Raw genomic sequence first — 21305 nt, forward strand, 5'->3', positions numbered from 1 at the left:
ATGCGTGTGTGACTTACAAATAGTTAAGTACTGTGGAGAATGTGTGGCTTTTCTCTCTGAGGGACAGACCCAAACGGAGTGTCTGGGGAGTAATTCCCAATGTCGCCACGCCTCACCAGCAGGAGAGGGAGGTGACCTGGGGGAGAGTGTGGTGGGGGCTTCAGATATTCATGGAGGCCATGGACAGTCTTCCTCAGGAAGATGACCCTTCACACAGATTTTGTCATGCAACTTTAAGGGATTCACAGATTCCCAAAGCCCATCGAAGGACCCTGGTTAAGAACTTATTGTAGGGGTGCCTGGGTGGTGCCGTCGGTTAAGCGTCCTCCTCTTTGTTTCGGCTCAGGTCACGATCAGAGTCATGAGATCGAGCCCTGAGGCAGGCTCCCCACTCAGTGGGAAATCTGCTTGAGATTCTCTCTTTCCCTCTGCTCCTCCGCCCAACTCATGTGCTCTCTCTCTCTCTCTCAAATAAGTTAAAAAAAAGGGGGGGCGCCTCGGTGGCTCAGTCATTAAGCGTCTGCCTTCAGCTCAGGTCATGGTCCCAGGGTCCTGGGATCGAGCCCCGCATCGGGCTCCCTACTCCGCGGGGAGCCTGCTTCTCCCTCTCCCACTCCCCCTGCTTGTGTTCCCTGTCTTGCTGTGTCTCTCTCTGTCAAATAAATAAATAAAATCTTTAAAAAAAAAAAAAGGGATCTTTACTGTAGAGAAAAATCTTCTCAGCTAGTGGTGGTTTTTAAGAGCCGCAGGCTCTGGGACAGCAGTTTCAAGAGGTTTTCCTGAATAGCTCCGTTCCGGAGCAGGGACCGCAAGCAGGAAGACCCCTGTGGCAGGGGCAGGGATGGCTCGGAGACTGGACTGTGGTTTCTGGGGACCTCAGAGCTGGGCAGAGGAGAGGGGAGAGTGGGCAGAGGTGAGGCAGGAGAAAGTGGCCGGAGGGGCGAAGGAGGAGGGAGGCAGGGAGGGCCACGAATGTGTCACGCCAAGGAATGAGCAGGTCTGTGGTGCCTGTGGTGGGGGTAGGTAGGCCCAGAATGGGCTTCAGGCCAGCGCCCTCTGGCTGGGGGCAGCACCCCCCCGCATCCTGTAAGGTGCAAGGGGGTGTCAAGGAGAGGCACACCCCCCCCCACCAAACCCTAGGTTCTGTACAGCTGGCCTGGACCTCAGTCTCCCCGGGAGGCGCCGGCAGGGCGGATGATGGGTTGTGTTCTGTTTTCTCCTCTCTCTGCTGTCACCTCCCTGCTCCCTGCGTGGATGGCACAGACTGAGTCACACTAATGGCTTTCTATGGAGCCCTCAGAACTAATGAAGCTGCTAACAAGTGATTGAGCAAATGAGTCGACACCACTTTATCACTCCACTGGGGGCCATGGAGCAGGCCATGGGCTGCACAGGGGACATGGAATGGAGTAGGGGTGAAGCCTGTTGCTTGGGCCGGGCAAGGGAGGGAAGGGGGTGGAGAGGGAGAAGTGGGAGGTTCCGGGTGAGGGAGGAGAGGACAATGTGTGGAAAGGGGCTTAGTGAGAGCTGTGGAGAGGGATGGGGAGATGCAGGGGGCAGAGAAGTGGAGAGGGGAGTGGAAGGGGTGTTGGGGGCAGGGGATGGGGTGAGGGTCCCCTTTGGTGCTGGGCACTGGGGGAGGCAAAGATAGGAAGGCCAGGCCTTGGCCCCGAGGAGACCACAGTTTGGTTGGGGAGGGAGAGAGATATACCCATTTTTGTATTTATCAAAGAAGCCTGTGACATGGGCTTTATTATTCCCTTTTTGCAAAGAGGCTCAGAGAGGTCAGGCAACTTGCCCAAAGTCACACAGCTGAGAAATGCAAGTGAGATTCAAACCCAGAACAGCCTGACTCCAGAATCCATGCCTTTTCCACCACCCTCAGTTTTGCAAGTATGTGGAAGGGAAGGCATGATCAGAGGGGCACCTGGGTGGCTCAGTCGTTAAGTGTCTGCCTTCGGCTCAGGTCATGATCCCAGGGTCCTGGGATCGAGCCCCGCATGGAGCTCCCTGCTCGGCGGGGAGCCTGCTTCTGCCTCTCCCCCTGCTTGTGCTCTCTCTCTCTCTCTCTCTCTCTCTCTCTGATAAATAAATAAATAAAATCTTAAAAAAAAAAGAAGACACGATCAGAAACTGCTAAGAACAGATTACTCTGGGTTGATCTAATTTGCCTCATTAATGGAATTACTTGTCGGGGGTGGAGGTGCCACAGGCTCTTGGCAAAATCTCTCCTGACATCCTGTGGACACAGGGGTGACGTATGGGCAAATGGCTCAATGGCTGGAAGAATTTCTAATTAGATGTGGGGCCAATTCTAAAGATAGCTGATGGCAGAGCTGAGGCTATCAGTGGGGACAGCGACTCTGGCCCATGGGACTCTGTCCTTGGTCCTGTTCTCCTTCACATTTTTTTTTTCCCTTTTCCCTTCCCTTGTATTTATTTCTCATTACCCAAGTAATGTATGTCTATTGTAGACAAATGTAAACTATGGATCAACAAAAAGAAAGAAAAAGCATCCTGGATCTTACTAAGAACATTCGCCCAACAGTCTTTTCAACTTGCTGTAAGTTTGAACATTTTCAGAATGAAATGTTGGGGATAAAAAACCCTCAACAACAACAAACCCTCAACAAGGGACACTGGGCTGGCTCAGTGTGGGACTCTTGATCTCGGGGTGGTGAGTTCGAGCCCCACATTGGGTGTAGAGATTTCTTAAAAATAAAATCTTTAAAAAAATCTCTCAACAAAAGGTGACCCACTGTTCACATTTTGGGTGTATCCTGCCAATCGCTTTACTGCAAATAATAGCCATAAACTGTAGCATTTTATGGGGCATTTACCATGAGCTGGCAATGGTGCTGAGCGTCTGATGGGCACCATATCATTAAATCATCATCTCCCTTTACGGGCAGTTTTATGATCTACTTTTCACAGATGACAACGCCAAGGCTCAGAGATAAAGTAGCTTGGCCACAGAGGCTGGGGGAGTGGATGAAGCAGAGTTTGAACCGGGATTTGTCTGGCTCTGGAGTGGAACTCTGAGCATCTAGGAGACCCCACGCTCTCTAACTGCACCTGGACGTGCTCCCCCACAGTCCTCCCCTCCTCACCTCACCTCCTGGGGGCTGTTTGTGCTGGGTGGTCATGAGTCTTCATGCTGCTTCCCTTCTGCTTGTACAGAACCCTCTGGGGACACCACCAAGGTGTGAACTCCCAGAAGGCACAGACCCCAGGGGAGCAGGATATTCTCCTGGTCTTTAAGCAGCAACCGCCAGCGGGCATTTCTCATATGTTCCTTATACAGGCAGGTGTCTCAGGTTCAAAAAGCCAGGAATCTATTTTATTTTTAACACTTCTTGAAAGCTTACTATTTACCAGGCACTGTGGTAAGCTCTTTAGAGATAGTAACTTTAAAAAAAAAATGATTCTAAAAAGTAACATACAGTAAAATTGACTTTTTTGGTTAGGGTACAGTTCTGACTTTTAACACGTGTGTAGATTCCTGTGGTCACCACCACAGGTCAGGATTCGGAAGAGTTACGTCACCCTGAAGGGCTCCCAGGCTCTGCCCCCGTGCAGTCATTCTTCCTCCTACCCCTATCTTCGGCAACTACTGATCTGCTCTTTATCAACCATAGTTTTATCTTTTTGAGAATGTCCTATAAGTGGAATTATACAGTATGTGACCTTTTAAGACAGGCTTTTTGCACTCAGCCTAATGCCTTTGACATTAATCCAATTTATTCTGCATCTCAATGGTTCATTCCTCTTAACTGCTAAGTAGTAAATATCGCAGTGTAGGAATGTATCATAGCTTGCTCCTTCGGTCACTCACTGAAGGATATTCGGATTGTTTCCAACTTGGGGAAATTATGAGCAGAGCTGCTATAAACACTCATGTACAGGTTTTTGTGTGGACATATGTATTCGTTTCTCTAAGATAAATGCCTTGGAGTGGGATTTCTGGTTTCATAGAGGGTCTAAAGGGTCTCAAGTTTAACTTCAGAAGAAAATGCCAAAATCTTTAGGCATCTGTCTGAGTCTTCCTTCACAATTCTTTTAGTGCAGATCTGCTGGGAGCAAATTCCCTTAGTTCTTTTTTTCACTGAGAATTTCTTTTCTTTTTGTTTTTGTTTTTTTTTTAAGATTTTATTTTTAAGTAGTCTCCACACCCAAGGTGGGTCTTGAACTCATACCCCCGAGATCAAGAGTTGCACGCTGCACCCACTGAGCCAGCCAGGTACCCTCTCTGTGGCTTACAGTGCATGATTTCTAGTGCTCTATCTTCACGTTCACTGGTTCTTTTCCTTTGTTGTATCCATTCTGCTATTTGATCCCATCCAGGAAATTTCTATTTTGGTTATTTTATTTTTTCACTTCTAAAATTTCCATTTGGTCCTGTTTTTATATCTTTAATTTAATAGCTGAGACTTTCTATCTTTTCATTCATTCAAAGAGTATTTGCCTGAAGCATGTAAAATAGCTGCTTTGGGGGCGCCTGGGTGGCTCAGTCAGTTAAGCGTCTGCCTTCAGCTCAGGTCATGACACCAGGGTCCTGGGATGGAGCCCTGCATCGGGCTCCCTGCTCGGCGGGGAATCTGCTCCTGCCTCTCCCTCTGCCCCTCCCCACGCCACTCATGTTTTCTCTTGATTGCTCACTCTCTCAAATAAAATATAAGAAGTCCAAAAAGAATAAATAAAATAAAATAGCTGCTTTGAAGTCTTGGTCAGAGAAATCCAGCCTCTGGGTCATCTTGGCATTTGCATCTGTCTGAGTTGAAGATTCTCCTGGTTCTAGTATGCTGCATAATGCTCCCTTGTATCCTGGGTATTTAAAAAGGTTATGTTGTAAGAATCTGGCTATTGTTAAAGTTCTTCAGAGAATGTGGGCGATTTCGTTTTAGCAGGCAACTGACCCGGGTGGCTTCAGGCTGTGAGTCCTGACCAGATTTCCGTGGGTGATAGTTTCAATGTCATTTCAACATCAAAGCTTTTGCAGTGGGGTTCAGCTTGGTGCCATGTGTGTCACATCCAGTGGCCAGTCTGGGACCTGGGCGGTGGTCTATCCTCTAGCCCAGTCTTACGCTTACACTGGAGACCAGATCCATTCGAGTACAGCCTGAGGGGTGAGCTCAGGAGCTCGTGAACTTGGTGAACTTGCTCTTCCCTGTCTGTGATTTCCTTCGTGATTTCTCACTCCCTGGGGATTCCCTGTTTTGCTCTCCAGTGAGAAAATGGGGGTTACCCTGCTCTGCTGCACACTCCTTGTGACTGTGCCCGACTTCAGGCTCACCCCACCCTCTTGGGGACACAACTCTTTGATCAGAGGGGGACGTTCCCCTCCCTTAGAGTTTAAGGTGTGGGGGGGGGCTTACCGTCACCACTGCCACTGCCGCGGAATTGTCTGGGGGCCAGGGCGGGAGAGAATGCAGAAGAGAAACCCGGGGGCTGCACTACTCTCTCTGAGTGTTAGGCTCCCCTTTTCCCCCCTCGAGCAGAACCAGAGAGGTTCTGCTGTCGACCTCTCTCTTCACTGCCGTGCCCAGTCTGCCTTCTGGGCTGTCTTGTGTCCCAGCTGGGGGCCACCAGAAGAAACCGGGATGTCACCACCTCTGTGTTGAGCAGTGCTTCGATCTCTGCCTTTCTTCCTCAGCGTGCCCAGTGCCCTTTGCTTCTCCGACTCCCCAGATGGCTACTCCACGCATCGCTGTTCAAGTTGTAGAGCTGCGTTCAGTGGGACAGACAGGGCGGCCTGGCCTTACTCCATCTCAGCTGGAACCTAATCGCTTTTAAAATTGTCACAACTGGGGGTGCCTGGGTGGCTCAGTCAGTTGGGTGTCTGCCTTCGGCTCAGGTCATGACCCCAGGGCCCTGGGATCGAGACCCATGTCTGGCTCCCTGCTCAGCGGGGAGTCTGCTTCTCCCTCTCTCTCTGCCCCTTCCCCCACTCCTGCTCTCTGTCCTCTCTCTGGCTCGCTCCCTCTCTATATGTCTCAAATAAATAAAATCTTAAAAAAAATAAAATGGTCACAACTATACAAAGTAGATACTGTTGTCATCTACATCTGACAGATGACAAAACTGAGGTACATGGAGGGTGAGTAATTTGTCCAAGGTCACGCAGCTCGTAAGCGGCCAACCCAGTCCTCCTGGCCCTGGAGTCTGTGTTCTCAGCCCCTAGTTCTGCAGCCTTGGAGGCAGGTGCACGCTAGCCCTGGGGAGTGAGGTCTGGTGCCCCTTCTATAGTGGGCAGGGCCCCGTGTCCCCCACTGCCTAGCCTGCAGGGTGGGCAAAGGGAGAGTGCAGAGTGCAATGGGACAGGAATACACTTTTGTCTTTCGGAGTGTGTACATGTCTGTGTGTATACACACATGTATGTGTATACACATGTATGTGTGGTTGCTAAATCATGCAGCCCCTGCACGTGAGGGGGTGGATTCATTCGTTCAGCAAATATTGCTGACCCCCGCCCCTGTGGCATCCCCCACCCCTGGGGATACATCAGTGAGGAAAACAAAGACCCCTGCCTTCATGGAGCCTATATTCTAGGAGTGTCTTAGTCTGTTCAGGCTGCTATGACCAATTCCCATAAACTTGATAGTGCTTAAAAAGCAAAATTTATTTCCTACAATTCTGGAAACTGGGAAATCCAAGATTAAGGCACCGGTAGATTCAGGGTCTGGGGAGAACCCCTTCCTGATTCATAAAGACGATTCGTGCTATGTCCTCACATGGCAGAAGGGCTGAGGGAGCTTTCTGATATCCCATTCATGAGTCCTCGTAAACTAATCACCCACCAAAGGCCCCACCTCCTAAGAGCATCACATTAGGGGTTAGGATTTCAACATACGAATTTTCAACATACGACATTCAGTCTGTCGCAAGTAGGCAGACAAGCATAATAAATAAGTTAGTGTATAGTATGATAGAAAGTGGCAAGTGCTGTGGGGAAAAAAACAGGATGGGTGAGGAGCATCGGGAGCGCTGGGGGAGAGGGTTGGACGTATATTTATTGGCAAGGAAGGAGCCCTGCGATGTCTCATTGAACAACAAATGTAAGACAAAACGCAGTCTATACAGCATATTCCATTTTTTACTTATGGTAAAACTGTGTTCTACAAGCCTTAAGGAGGAGGGCACCGCCTCAACTGTGCATTCCATGTGGCTCTCTCGTATTGCAGGGGACAGAATAAAGTTAAACCCTTTCTGAAGAATCCCTTTGTGGTTACACCCCAATTCCAAGACCTGCTGCCCATTCTTAGATCTGCACTGCTCTTTCTTTGGACTTCCAACGAGTGAGTCAAGTCATTTGTGGTGGGAAGCCAAGATTTCCCACTCAGCCGCCGGAAGAGTTGGAAATTCTGTTCATGGAGCCGGAAATCCCTGGAGATTTGGGGGTTAAGTCAAGGGCCAGCTACTGATTTGAACACTCTGTGCTTCCATTCCACCTTCTGCAAAAATGGGGCAAAATATGTTTGCAGTGAAGACTAAGTTAATGTGTGAAAAGGCCTGGTATATTGGAAGCACTTGAGAAATGTTGATTCATTATTTTGGCTGACACTGAGTTTTAGTTGACTGGGAGACATCCAAATGGGTATGTCTGGGACAGAGGATGATATGGGTCAGGAGCTCGACAGGGAAGCAAGTGACGGAGATTTGGGGCTTATTCCCAGACGGGGCTGTGGCATAAGACGAAATACATATTTGGTCTTTGTCCCCAGGTCCTGACACAGAGCTCCTAAAGCCCTCGGCATTTCCTGGGTGAGAGGAGCATCTTTTTTTTTTTTTTTTAAAGACTTTATTTATTTATTTGAGAGAGAGAATGAGAGAGAGAGAGTACATGAGAGGGGGGAGGGTCGGAGGGAGAAGCAGACTCCCCGCTGAGCAGGGAGCCCGATGCGGGACTCGATCCCGGGACTCCAGGATCATGACCTGAGCCGAAGGCAGTCGCTCAACCAACTGAGCCACCCAGGCGCCCCAAGGAGCATCTTTTGTTTTAATGAGGGGACTCTTGGTGAGGGGGCCCCTAGAAAACTTCAGGAAGGGGACTGGCCACCAGAAAGACCAAGCCTTGATGGGAAGCCTGGAACTTTCGGCCCCACCCCCATCTCCAAGGAGGGCCGTGCACTACAGCTCCACAAGATAGAAGCTCCTGACCTCGGGACCCTTCCACCCCTTGCCCCATGTACCTCTTTATCTGGCTGCTTATTTGTATCCTTTATAACATCCTTTATAATAAACCAGTAAATGTAAATAAAGTGTATTCCTGAGTTCTTGGAGATGTTCTAGCAAATTATCAAACCCAAGGATGGGGTCGTGGGAGTCCCAGATTTATAGCCAGTTGGTCAGAAGCATGGGAGGCCCAGGACTTTCGATGGTGTCTGAAGTAGGGGGCAGGACTGGGTCACTGGGCCCGTGGGTGGTGGGAGCTAACCTTGGGTAGTTAGTGTCAGAATTGAATCAAATTGCTGAGCACCCACTTGGTGTCAGGAGAATCAGAGAGCTGGTTGTTGAGGTGGGAAAACACCACTGAGTTGGCTAAAACCATGCGGGAAGATGATATCCTCGGGGTGGGGACCACATATCCTAGGCTCCCTCCTGGCGAGGAATGGCCATGTGACCAAGTTCTGGACACTGGGGTAAGAGCTGAAGTCATGTGTGCAGCTTCCCCATTAGATTTTTAAAAGGAAAACGCTCACCCTCTATTTCTCTTTACTCATTGCCATGAGCTGGCATGTGAATGTGGGGAGATGATCATTCTTCCGCCAAACAGATGAATGCAGCTGTGTCGGGGTAACAAGATAGAAGGTGCTGGGCTCCTTGGGGGCCAGAGCCCCCTACCTCTGGACCGTCTGCCAGCTCAGACCCTTATATGAGAGGGAAATCCACCTCAGTGGCATCGAAGCTACTGTTATTTGGTCTCTATCAAGGCAGCCGCACCAATATTCTAACTTGATATTCTCACTTGTTCACTGATTCGGCAACCATTTCCTTGGCGCACCATGGGAGACGTCCGGAGTCATAGATACAAGGTCTCACATGGCCTGGTTTATCATTTCTCTCCCCATAATCACGCCGCTTTTCAGAATCTGAGTTTCTGTACCAGCAGCACAGACTTCCTGTGACTGTAGGTCCCCGAGACGTTCCAGACTCAGACAGGAGGCTCATCCCTAGGAACGGGAGCATTGCCGTGGGGTGGGGCTGGGGGGATGTGCACAGGTCTTCCTGGCGGGGGCTGGAGCCCGGGGCCCCTCCCAGCTACCTGGTTACAGGATTCACAACACATACTAGCATTTTCTCTTTATTGATTTAGAAAATTCTTTACTCTTTCTCTTCCTTCCTTCCTTCCTTCCTTCCTTTCTTTTCCCAATGCGACCTGAGATCTCACGACCCTGAGATCAAGACCTGAGCTGAGATCAAGAGTCAGACATTTAACCAACTGAGCCACCCAGACATTCCAGTTTATTAATTCTTTATTTTTTATTTTGTTTTTTAAATTTTTATTTTTTAATGACAGAGAGAGCTTGAGCGGGGAGGGGAGGAGCAGAGGGTGAGGGAGAGAGAGAATCTTAAGCAGGCTCCACGCCCAGCACCGAGCCCAACGTGGGGCTCGACTTCACGACCCTGAGATCATCACCTGAGCCGAAATCAAGACTCAGACTCTTAACCAACTGAGCCACCCAGGCGCCCCTTTATTAGTTCTTTAAATTATTAAAGAAATAGAGGGGCGCCTGGGTGGCTCAGTCGTTAAGCATCTGCCTTCGGCTCAGGTCATGGCCCAGGGTCTGGGGATCGAGCCCCGCATCGGGCTCCCTGCTCCGCGGGAAGCCTGCTTCTCCCTCTCCCACTCCCCCTGCTTGTGTTCCCTCTCTCGCTGTGTCTCTCTCTGTCAAATAAATAAATAAAATCTTAAAAAAATTATTAAACTAATATATACACCATATAAAAACATTCAAATTCAAAATATACAGAATATAGGTAAATTGCTGGAGAAATCCTTGCTTAGAGATAAGCAGGACTGGGTCACTAGCCAGTCTTTAGAAAAGGCTGGCCCAAGTGGGCAATCATAAAAATAGAAACATATATGCCCTTGTCATTTTGTTTTGACTTCAAACATATAAATGCACATTTAGGCACTAGGCTGTCTTTGGGCTCCTGACTGGAGTTGTCTTTGTCTCCCTCGCATTAATCATTCCCACAACCCATCACCTGTTATTTCCAGTTTCCTTAAATGGGGTGAGAATGTAAGGACATGAGTGAAACTATCCGGTGCAGAAACCGCTTAGATTTTTTTTAGAATTTTCTCCGAAGAACTTCTAGTTATCCTTCACACCTCATGCAACATTTCGGCAATTCTCTGGTCGATTCAGAGCAGCCAACTTAGTTTTCAAGGAAGTGATTCTGTGCACTCACATTTCATCAGTCTGTGTAATATTTAAGTGAATTACGTGATAATAGGATTATAGGATTACAATGACAAGTATACCTGGCTGAAAGAGGCGAGAGATCCAGCTGACTCTTGGTAAACAGGCAGCCCGACCCCCAGGGGTAACTGAACTACCTGCTTTTTGAGACCACGGGTCAGCGCACCGTGGTTCCGCGAACCTGTTTTTGTATGTCCTGAGTACAAATGGTTTTACGACGGATGGTTTTATATCTTTAAATGGTTGGAAAAAATCAAAAGGAGAATATTTCATGATGTGAAGTGGATGTGAAATTCAGTCTTTGATATCCACCAATAAAGTTTTATTGGAGTGCAGCCACGCCCATTCTTTTTTTTGGGGGGGCGCCTAGTTCTACCGCTGCTTTTGTGTGACAGTAGCCAAGCTGAATGGCTGAACAGAGACTAAAATATTTACTATTTGGTCCTTTTCAGAAAGGCTTTGCCAGCACCTGTTCTAGAGAGAAGCCTGAAGCTTGGGAGTGTACCATGCCTCAGGTATCTGTCGCCGCGATTTACGGAAGGACCGACGACTTGGGGTAAGGGAAGTTTTCCTAGGAGAACTCCTGCCATCAGAATCGAAAATCCTTTCTTTCTTGGCATTACTACCTCCCAAAGGCACCCCCTAGATATAACCAGAATCCACGGTGTTACAGTTTGAACCATTTCTCATTGACCTCACTCACTCACCCACGGTCCCCGTTGCCCTTCACAGGGCTTTGACAGTGACAGATCATGGGAAGTAGAGGGTGGCCCTATCTGCTCCCCTACCATTAATCCAAGCAGATGACAAAGCTTCCTTGAATGCAGCTAATAACCCTTTGGAGAGGTGGCCATTTCTCAACGGTGGCAACGTGTTATTCCTCATTCTTTGCTTCATTCCGCGCAAAGAGCCAGAGTGTTTTTAGGTAACAGGACATTTGTACTCATGACAAAATGAACAGGCTTGCATTTCGATAAGCACCATCATGGTAGCCAGTATTTTCCCGGGCTGTGGCTGGGAATCAAGATAGCATAGAGTTTCACATGGGCAATACACAAGCAGCCTTAACCATCGGAGAGCAGACAGATCTACCGCCTAACTACCGTTGACGTCCATTGATTTTCCACTGTCTCCTCCGGGGGATTTTTTTTTAGCTAGATGCAAGGCTATCAGTACTGTCTGGATGTAACTGGGAGTTGTCCTTGGGTGAAACATGTGTGGGATATCTGCACCTGTGAGGAGTGTGTGTGTGTGTGTGTGTGTGTGTGTGTGTGCGCGCGCGCACGCGCGTGCACCACCATCACTTCTTGGCTGGATTATTGCAGTGGGTTCCTAACTGGCCTCTCTGCTTCTGGCCTTACCCTCCTACAGTCTATTCTCAACACAGCAGCCAGGATGCTTCCTTTAAAACCCAAGTCAGGGAGCGCCTGGCTGGCTCAGTCAGTGGAGCCTGGGACTCTTGGTCTCGTGAGCCCTACATTGGGTGTCGAGATTATTTGAAAAAAAATCTTTAAAAATAAATGAAAAAAATAACACCTAGGTCCGACCATGTCACTCCTTGGACTGAAGCTCTTGTGTCATTCTGAGCAAAAGCCAAAGTCCTCATAGCAGCCTACAAGGCCCTACATCATCCAGTCCCCTGCTGCCTCCCTGATCTCCTCTCCTTCTGACTGTCCCCACTGCTCACTCCACTCCAACCACATGGACCTCCTTGCCATCCTCAAATTGCCAAGCACACTCCTACCTCAGGGCCTTTGCACTTGCTCTTTCCCCCGCCTGGAACATTCTTCCCGAGGTAGCCTCATGGTTTGCTTCCTCACTTCCTTCAAATGCCATCTAATAGGTGAGGCCTTCCCCAACCACCCAACATAAAATAAGCCCCCCACACCCCAGTACTCTGTCCCTTGTCCCCTAACTTTTCTCCATAGTACTTATCATAATCAGACATACTACATGCTTTCTTTATTGATTTTCTGTTTCCTGCCATTAGAATGTAAGTTCCATGAGGGCAAGGATTTTGCCCCTTTGTTCGTGGCTCTGTCCTCTGTGCTTAGCATAGTGCCTGGCAGAGTAGGGGCTTAATAATTGCCACATGGCAACCTGCTGTCCATAGAACCTTGGGCATGAGGCCTTGTTGAGGGTGGAAGGCAGTGGTGGACAGTGGGGTGGGATACAGAATGCTAAGCCTCTGGGGATGTGTGCCATAGGTTATCCTATCTTGACGAGTGGCCCTTGAGCCCCCTTGAGCAAGGAGTCCAAGTTCTTGGCCTCCCTGACCCCTGGAGGGGCCTTACTAGGTGTTCTGAGAATGGGGATCAAGGGAACCCCAGTGATTCTGTCCCCCCTGCCCTTTGAGGACAAGGTGGAGGCAGGTGCCGGTCCCAAGTCTACAATAACAATTATTTTGAAGTTTCTCCTTTCACATATATCAGCCCCCCACCTCCCAGACATGTCTAATAGTAACTGAGTCATGGGTCAATGACGATGGTGGGTGTGTGGGTGGGGGTAACTGAGCCCATTGATCACGGGCTGAGACATCCTCCCCACTAAGGAACAAGTTAATAAACTCTTCAATGAGGAGGTGGTGATTAATGGACCAATCAGCTTGCCCTGTAATTGGGAAGTGGAATCCGAGGGCAGGGTGGGACCATGGGAAGTTTGTAGGCTGTGGGGGGCTGGCTCCTGGTCCCTCTCACAGTCGTTCTAAACGCAAATAGGGGAGCGACTTTTTTAGAGGTTTTATCCTGAATCCAGGCCTTCCCCCACAGCTTCTGGCTTTTCTACTATTTCTCCTCTGCTCCCATCTGCCCTCAGACCCCCCCCCCCCCACTCCCCAAAGCATGAGAAGCCATCAATTCCCTTTGGGCATTTCACAGTCCCTGTCATCTCTCTCTGCCGGGGATCAATACGCTAGAAAGCCCCTGTCACCACCCCCGCCAGGTCTTCAGAAGAGCAAATGGCCCCCACTCTCAGATATCCTTGTCCCCTGTAGACTGCACGGGGCCTTGTCTAGGCCCTGACCCCTGGGATTACAGCTGCCCCAACCAGCCCCGCTGGCTCTCCTCTCCATCCCGAGGGTGACTACCTGCCCCCGTCCTTCCATGGCCTCTGGAGGCGTGTACTTTTATTTTTGCCATCTGCTCCCCCAGCTGGACCCAGGCTTGTCCCTCTGTTTTCCTCTCTGTCTCTATGTCCAGGCAACTCCCCAGACTGGGGCTCTGCAAGGATAGTGGTGTGCCTCCTCCCTTGGGTTGGGGCTCCCCTGTGATGCTGCTGCTCCCCTCCCCTCAGACTGGGGATCCCCAAAGTTATGGCCATGACTCTCCTCTGAGACTGGGGGTCCTGGTGAATGATTTTTCTCCTCCCCCTGAGTATAGGGTCCAGGTCCCCTCTTCTGCCTCCATGCTCAGCATGCTGCCCTCACCTTTCTTGGGGTATGCAGGGCCCATGGGGCCTGACTGGTTGATAGGGAGCCGTTTCCGGAGAATGCAGGTGATTGAACCTATAAAAAGATGATTGAGGGAGGCCTAGACTCTCCCCCTTGAGAGAGCTCTAAAAATAACACCCATGGCCATCTGTCCTGGAGGGTGGAGGGGCTGGCCCAGAACCAAGATGGCGCCTTCTGCCCTCAGGGGCTGATGGGACGCAGGGAAGCCCTGGAGGCTCTGGCCAGGCTGGGAGAAAGGGAGCTGGAAAGGACTTTATGGGGAGACGCCTCAACAACCTTCTTTTCCCAGTGGGGGCAGGTGGGTCTGATGTGGTTGGCCTCTCAGAGAGGGTAGCAGGCTCCCAAATTAGCCTCCCCTCCCCTGCTCCCATGCCCGACTTCTGAGCCCTATGGTCGTTCCAGGTAGTGAGGCATTCTGCCCCTCTGCTGAGATGGCCTCTTCCTGGGGTCTCCCCCAGCCCTTTCCTCTTGTTCGAATCCTAGGTTCCCTCCTCTCTCAGACCTTCAGTTTCCTCATCTGTAAAATGGGAATAAATTCAGCTCATTGGGTTGTGCTGCGATCCTGTATGGCCAGTGCACAGTAGGTGCCTAATGAACAGAGTCCCTTCCTCTTTCTTTCAAAGGCCCTGGGCAAGGATTTTCACCCCAGAGCCCAGTGGAGACTGCAGTGGGCTGGGGACAGTGGCACGTGCTCGGGCAGCCCTGGCATCACTTAACCCCAGAAGACACCAGTGCCCTGAGTGACACCTGGATGGGGATGGGGTATGCTGCCTTGGAAGGGATCTCTATGCCAGGCCTGCCTGGGCCTGGGTCTGTGTGTGTCCGGCTGGATGCACAGGTGGCAGACTCAGCTACTTCTGGGGGTGGGGACTGGCCTTGGCTTCCTCTCAACCCTCTCCCCAGCTCTTTCACAGAGAAGGGACATAGTGGGGTGTCCAGAGAGGCCTCTCCTCTAGGACATTATAAACATTAGGTCAAAAGCCAAAGCTATAGCTCTTACCCCGCCTCCAGTAGAAAGATTCTGCCCCTCCTTAGCCCCTCTCCAAGGAATTGCAGAGCGAGGGCTGAAAAGGGTGCCTTTTCCATGGACCGGTCACAGGTCCCACTGGCTGGAGATAGTGGCCAGCCTAGGCTCCTCATTCCCACCCACGGGTGGGCTAGGGAAGATGGAATCTTATCCCTGGTCCTAGGGGCTGCCCCAGGAGTCTAGATACAAACGTTTCACTTCCTCGGGAGGGCTGCACCTGCTGTTGGGGGGCTGTGTGGTGAAGATGGGGTTCAGGTTCTGTCCAGAGTCTGAGTCTGAGTCTGGTGGCTGCCCCCTCATCTCCTGCAAGGTGGAGACATCATGCACTGTCTGGGTGTACACTCAGCGATCTGGCGGGGGTGGAGGCAAGGAGGAGGAAAGGCCCTCCCCAACCCTCGAGCTCCCCCTCCCCCTCGGACTCTCCCTCCCTTTCCAGGCCGAGATATAAGCCCCGCAGGGAAAGCGCTGAGCAGAGGAGGAGGCCACAGCCCGACCTGCAGCAGTCCAGCCCTTGGGACTCCTTTCGCCTTCCACTTGCTCATCTCTGCTTCCAGAGCTGTCGCCGTGAGTGGCCCGGGAATAGTCTGGTGCGGGGGAACCCGGGCTGTTTTGTGGAGAAACTGAGGCTGGGATGGTGAAAATTGGTGCTGAGCGGCCAGCATAGCCGTCTGCCTCCAGCTACCGTTTTGGGCAGTACGAGTCGGGGTTGGGGAGGCCGGGCTTATGCCTCTCTGACAGATGGGGAAACCGAGGCAGAGACGGTGCAGTGCCCGAGAACACACAGCGAGCCGGTGGCTGAGCCTTGGTCCGGTAGCAGCCCCGCACAGGCCGGCGAGCGTGGGCCGGACGGCCGCCTCAGCCCCCCGCCGTCGGGTGTCGAGGCTGGGGATGACCCACGATCCCTGCCCCCTCTCCAGATGGTGACGGTGCGCAGGCCGTGGCCCGCCATGGCCACAGCGCTGCTGACCCTGCTCGCCTGCCTGGGGGCGCTGGTCCACGCCTACCCCGCCAAACCCGAGGCTCCCGGCGAAGACGCCTCGCCGGAGGAGCTGAGCCGCTACTACGCGTCGCTGCGCCACTACCTCAACCTGGTCACTCGGCAGCGGTGAGCGCGCGCGCCGGCAGGGCGCGGGGTCCTCGGGGCTCCCGCCCTCCGCCCAGGGGCGTGTCCGGGTCTGACCCCGCCCACTCTGGCCCCGCCCCCAGGTATGGGAAACGCGACAGCCCCGAGGCCGTCCTCTCGAAACTGCTCTTCCCCGACGGCGAGGACCGCCGGGTCAAGTCACGGTAAAAGCGCCCCCTCCTCCCACCGCCAGTCACACATCCTGTCCCCTAGTGCTCGGTCTGGGATGTGCGGCCCCACCGAGCCCCACCCTGGCCCCGCCACCTAGCGCTTTCCCCCAGTCTAGCCTCGCCAGATCCGACGCCGGGCTCTGAGCGATTCCTTTCCTTTCCTTCCTACAGGCCAGAAGGCGCGTACATGTGGTGACGACCCCAAGGGCTCCTGGGAGATATGCTAACTACACCGACCTCATTTGCATGGTTGCTCCTGACCCCGGAACCTGGGTTCCTCTTCCTGCCTGCTGCGCCTGGGCGGTGGGTGCGGGATGGGGTCCTCATTCCATCTCTCCGTGTCCCCAGCCCCTGGGCTGGAGGGCTGTGTGTCGTCTTTCCCTGCTTCCCAAATAAAGAGCAAATTTCACTGAAACGGAATGTGTGCGTTTCTATTTCCTTTCCCTTCTCCTTCGTGGAGGTGGCGTCCAGGGGGAGTGGAGGGTGGAGGCACCAGCCAGGAGAAGACCGGGCGCCAAAGGCTCCCAGGACAAGGCTGGGGCAGAGTGGGGGGCTCTCTCTGCTCTGAGCTAAGAGAAGACACTGCGGCCCAGCAGGGGTGGGGAGAACGGAGCCCGAGCAAGGGACCTCTGTGGCACTCTCCAGTTGGGTTGGAAATGGGACAGGTTCTTGACAAGGGGCAGGGAGGAGCAGGAAAAAGAATTGTGAGAGAACGGGGAGGATGGAAAGGAGCTTGCTAGGCAGCCTAGGAGAGCAGATGGGGACAGAGGTGCTCTACCCACCTGCCTCCGAAGGTGCAGGTCGTTGGGGGCGTGGACTCAGCACCAGTACCTCAGGACAGTTACCTCTTGAGGAGATGTATTGCTAGCCTCCAGGGCTCTAGTGACAGGGTAGAGATGGGATCCAAGATAGGACTGTGGAGGAAGTCATTTGGGGGGTGAGGTGGGTTTATGTGTGCCGGGGGACGGGTCATTTCTAACGACCCCCCTTCCCTGGGCAGGAGGTGCAATGGGAGTGTGGAGGATGCCCTTTCCCGTAGCAACCGCCCTCCCCGACATGCTGAATTCCCACTCCTCATGGAGAAGCCACTCACTGTGCCTTCCTGGTGTCAAGGCTATGGGGACACCCTCCGATGCACCCTCCACATTCCCACTAGACACTGAAGGCACTGTGGATGTTTAAACTGGAGTCTGACCCAAATCCCTCACCACTCTGTACCTATCACGGAGGAATCCCAGAGCCTGCCTGCACGCTGATCTTCCTCGATACCCTTCCTTCCCAGCCCCTTTCCTCCAGGAAGTCTGCCTTGATTGTCCCTGATCTGCACTCTTCTTGCCCTCTGTGGCAGCCCAGCTCTCATGGCCTTGCTCTGTTCTGTCCATGTCACTGTGCCTGGTCTGAGGAACCCCTAAAGGGAGGGCCTATGTCTTCCCACTCAGACACAGCCTCCTCAGTCTGTGGGCTCTCTCCTGGGCCTCCAGCTTAGCAGGACATGCACAAGCCCAAGGTGGGGAGCTGGGGATTGAGGAAGAGAATCAGGTTGAAGCCAAAGCCCCAGACCCAGAGCGGGTCAGCAGTTCAGGAAGGCTGGGTGTGGCACTTCGGGGGGCAGGAGTCTCGCAGGACTGTTTGCAGTTAGGTGGCTATGGGGGCGGGGAGAGAAGATCCTAAAGCCGGCTCTGTCATAGCTGCCCTAGGGGGCCTGGGGCTCTGACTCCTATCCTCTCCTGTGCTGCCTGCCTTTGAAGATAGGGGAGGAATGGGTGCCAGGGAGGCAGGTCCGGGGTCTGGCACACATCACAAGCTATGTGGACTCTGACGCTCGAAGCCTTTGTCCAGGCACTCCCCGGCCCGCAGAAGCCCTTTCCCTCCTCCCCAGTCTGGAAAACATCTTCAGGATAGTGTTCACCTCCTCCCAGAAGCCTCTCCTGATTTCTCAGGGTAGAGTTAGTTTCTCTGGTTCTCTCTCCCTGCTGTATTGTCATTATCTGAGATCCACCTCCCATGTCATCTTGCCGCTTCTCTCCTCCAATCCCAGGCCCTCTGCACCAGGAGAGGAGGAGCGGGAACGCACAGGAGCTGCCGCGAGCTTCGGTTCATTTTGTGGTCAGAGGAGCGGGATGGTGTGTGCCGGTGCTGGTGTCCATGGCCCCATGACTCGCCATCTGCCTGGGAGGGCTTCGGTCAGCTTGAGGCTGATGGAAGAGACCCCTGGTATGGGGTCTGTGATCCACAGACAATTTCAGTTTGACCTGTCTGGTTGGCCATCAGTGACATGGGTTCACCTCCCATTCACTTGGAGGAGTGTTGAGCCGGAGCGTTAATCCACAGGTGACCAGACTCAGCCAGCGTTGCCGCCTCAGGAGCCTTAGATGTGATATTAATGGTGACAATAGGTACCTTTTGAAAGAAGCACTTACGTGCTAGACACCGAGCTATTTGTTTTACACACACCATATTGCTAGAATATTGACTTGGCTTTTTAAATAGAGGCAGAATTAGCAGTGGCTGAAACAAGACAGCAGTTTATTTCTCTTTTATATAAAATTCAAGTGGCATCTGGGGATCAGCAGCTCTGTTCCAGGAGGACATCCAAAAGCCCAGGGTCCTATTTTGTGGCATCCCCATGTCCTCCTCCACGTGACTGAAGATGGCCCACCATCACCACCTCTGTGTTCCAGTCCCTGGGAAGGGAGGGGAGGGGGGAGTGCAGGTGTGCTGGTTACGTTGATGGGTTCACAGTTACCCTAAGACTTAGCAGCTTCAACCAATCATTTCATTTCACTCATGATTTTGTGGGTCAGGATTGGGAAGGGCTCAACTAGGCACCTGTCCCTTGAAGTCTTTCAGGCAGTGACAGTCAGAGGTTGGCTGGGGTCGTCGGAGGGCACCCCTGGGTTGATGCCCAAGAAGGCTCACTCACTCACATGTCTGGTGGGTGCTGCTGGCTGCTGGCAGGGGGCTCAGCTGGGTCTGTTGACCCATGGGGGCCCCTCCAGTGCTATATTCTTGGGGTAGGTGGACCCACATGGTAGCTGACTGCCCCCCCCCAAAGTGTGAGGGCTCAGGGAGAGCCAGGAGGAAGCAGCGCGCCCTTGGCTTCCTGGGGCTGCTGTAACAAAGCACCACAAGCCGAGTGCTTTAATCTGGAGGCTAGAAGTCTGCAGTCCGGGGCCGGTGGGGTTGCTTCCTTCTGAGGGCTGTGAGGGAAGGGGCTGTTCCAGGCCTCTCTCCTGGGCTCGCAGACGGCTGCGCTCTCCGCATGACTGTTTCCGCGTCCAAATGTCCCCTTGACTTAAACACAGCGGTCATATTGGATGAGGGGTCCGCTCTCCTCCAGTGTGACCTCATCTTAATCAGTGACATCCGCAATGACCCTACTGCCAGATAAGGCTGCATCCTGAGGTACTGGGGTTAGGACTTCAACATATGAATTTGGGGGGGGGGACACAATTCAGTCCCTAACAACTGCCTTCTGTGACCTGGTCTCACAAGCCACATGTCATCTTCCAACACACACCATTGGTCAAGCAGTCACAGGTCCACCTGTATTCGAGAAGAGGGGACACGGAGCCCTCTGGAGAACGACATGTGGGAGAGGAGGTCTTTCTGGGGCCATCTTTCTGTGGACAGTGGGCCTCAGGGCCGCACGTCCACCCCCAGGGCCGAACGGCGCGAGGCACCTAATCGCTCATCTCATTGGCTGGAGCTCAGTCACGTGGCCCCAGCTCGCGGCCGGCACCACCCCTGAGATGTCCTTAGCGGGCGGAGGGGCCAAGGGCTGTTCTCAGGCTCTTTTATGATGGCAGGAGAGAGGGAGAGAGAGGGTACTGGGGCAACTCGCGTTATCTCTTACAAACACGCTCTCCTTTGAACAGCCTGAATCTGAGCTCTCACCCAGGCCTACGCCCATGAGTCCCGCGGTGGCGGGTGGGCAGGGGGGCAGGGGGCCCGGGACCTCCGAGACAAAAGATCTGGATTTGAGTCCTGTCTGCCAGTAGTCAGCCGTGTGACTCTGGCCGAGTCATTCCATTTCACTGCCTGTTTTTCTTCATTGGTTACACTGGTTATACCTTAAATAATAATAATATTTCACTGCTTAGGCTCAGAGAGATTATGTACTTTGCCAAAGGTCACACAGCTAGTGAGTGGTAGAGCTAATGAGAAATACAGCTGAATCTACAGTCTGACCCATGTTTATTTTTATTTATTTATTTATTTGTTTGTTTGTTTATTTATTTATTTAACAGAGTGAGAGAGACAGCGAGAGCAGGAACACAAGCAGGGGGAGTGGGAGAGGGAGAAGCAGGCTTCCCGTGGAGCAGGGAGCCCGATGCGGCACTCGATCCCAGGACCCTGGGATCACGACCTGAGCCGAAGGCAGACAGACGCTTAACGACTGAGCCACCCACTCTCTTACTCTCTTCTCTCTTACTTCTAACCCTTCTCAAAACTGCTCTGGCAACTCTCCCTTCAACTCCCCCAAAGGAAAAGTTCCCCTCCTTCCACACCCAGCCCCTCTTTAGGAAAAATCTGGGCTGACAATGATAGGATTTGCTTTTGCAGGTGCTGTGGCAGGGAGGGAAAAATACTGAACACTTCAGTGCCTGCAGGGGCCCTGGATGCAGATGGAGTCTCCTGGGAAGAGAGAAGTGGGGGCAGAGTCCAATCTCCAAATGAGTGATCTGAGTCCCCAGTCAGGCCTGCATTGATTTGGAGGGAATGAGATGGGGGCTCAGGGTGTTTGTGTGTGTGTGTGTGTGTGTGTGTGTGTGTGTGTGTGTGTGTGAGAAAGCGGTCCTCAGCCTAAGGGTTTCTCCAGCTAATAGGGGAACCCCTGGGTTACTGGCATCCAGGGGCAGTCACTTGTCCCCACCTCTGCTGCTGCCACCCAATGCAGGAATAAGACATGGTCCTAAGAGCTGGGCCAGGCTGCTTTGGAGGCACTCTGGTGAGAGGCGGGCATGGAAGATGTGATGCTGGCCAAATTCCTGCCCTTGCAGTCCTGTATGTGGGGACCCCCACCCCGCTTGCTACGGTGCACTCGGCCTCACCATGTGACCCCAGGTGTTCCTGGGGTGTTCCTCTCCTAGTGTCACTGAAGCCCTCACTC

General features: G+C 52.5%; 1 protein-coding gene across 1 annotated transcript; it reads left to right on the plus strand.

Annotated features, from left to right (window-relative positions):
- The first annotated feature begins 10893 nt into the window (after window positions 1-10893).
- Window positions 10894-16607, plus strand: PYY (peptide YY). The gene is made up of 5 exons (XM_028092828.2): window positions 10894-10980; window positions 15336-15463; window positions 15817-16004; window positions 16106-16186; window positions 16364-16607. Exons 3-5 carry the CDS (start codon window positions 15817-15819, stop codon window positions 16386-16388), a joined length of 294 nt encoding a protein of 97 aa, XP_027948629.1. The 5' UTR covers window positions 10894-10980; window positions 15336-15463; the 3' UTR covers window positions 16389-16607.
- The last annotated feature ends 4698 nt before the right edge of the window (window positions 16608-21305 follow it).

This window comes from Eumetopias jubatus, unplaced genomic scaffold (genome assembly GCF_037043125.1).
Source record: "Eumetopias jubatus isolate StellerSeaLion01/CBP00866 unplaced genomic scaffold, mEumJub1_p1.0 scaffold_10, whole genome shotgun sequence".
Lineage (NCBI taxonomy): Eukaryota > Metazoa > Chordata > Mammalia > Carnivora > Otariidae > Eumetopias > Eumetopias jubatus.

Excerpts from the sequence above, each read along its gene's own strand:
- PYY (XM_028092828.2), top strand. The coding sequence starts at position 15,817 with ATGGTGACGGTGCGCAGGCCGTGGCCCGCCATGGCCACAGCGCTGCTG. Across the intron at positions 16,005-16,105 it reads AACCTGGTCACTCGGCAGCG|GTATGGGAAACGCGACAGCC; the intron begins GTGAGCGCGCGC and ends CCCCGCCCCCAG. Across the intron at positions 16,187-16,363 it reads GACCGCCGGGTCAAGTCACG|GCCAGAAGGCGCGTACATGT; the intron begins GTAAAAGCGCCC and ends TCCTTCCTACAG.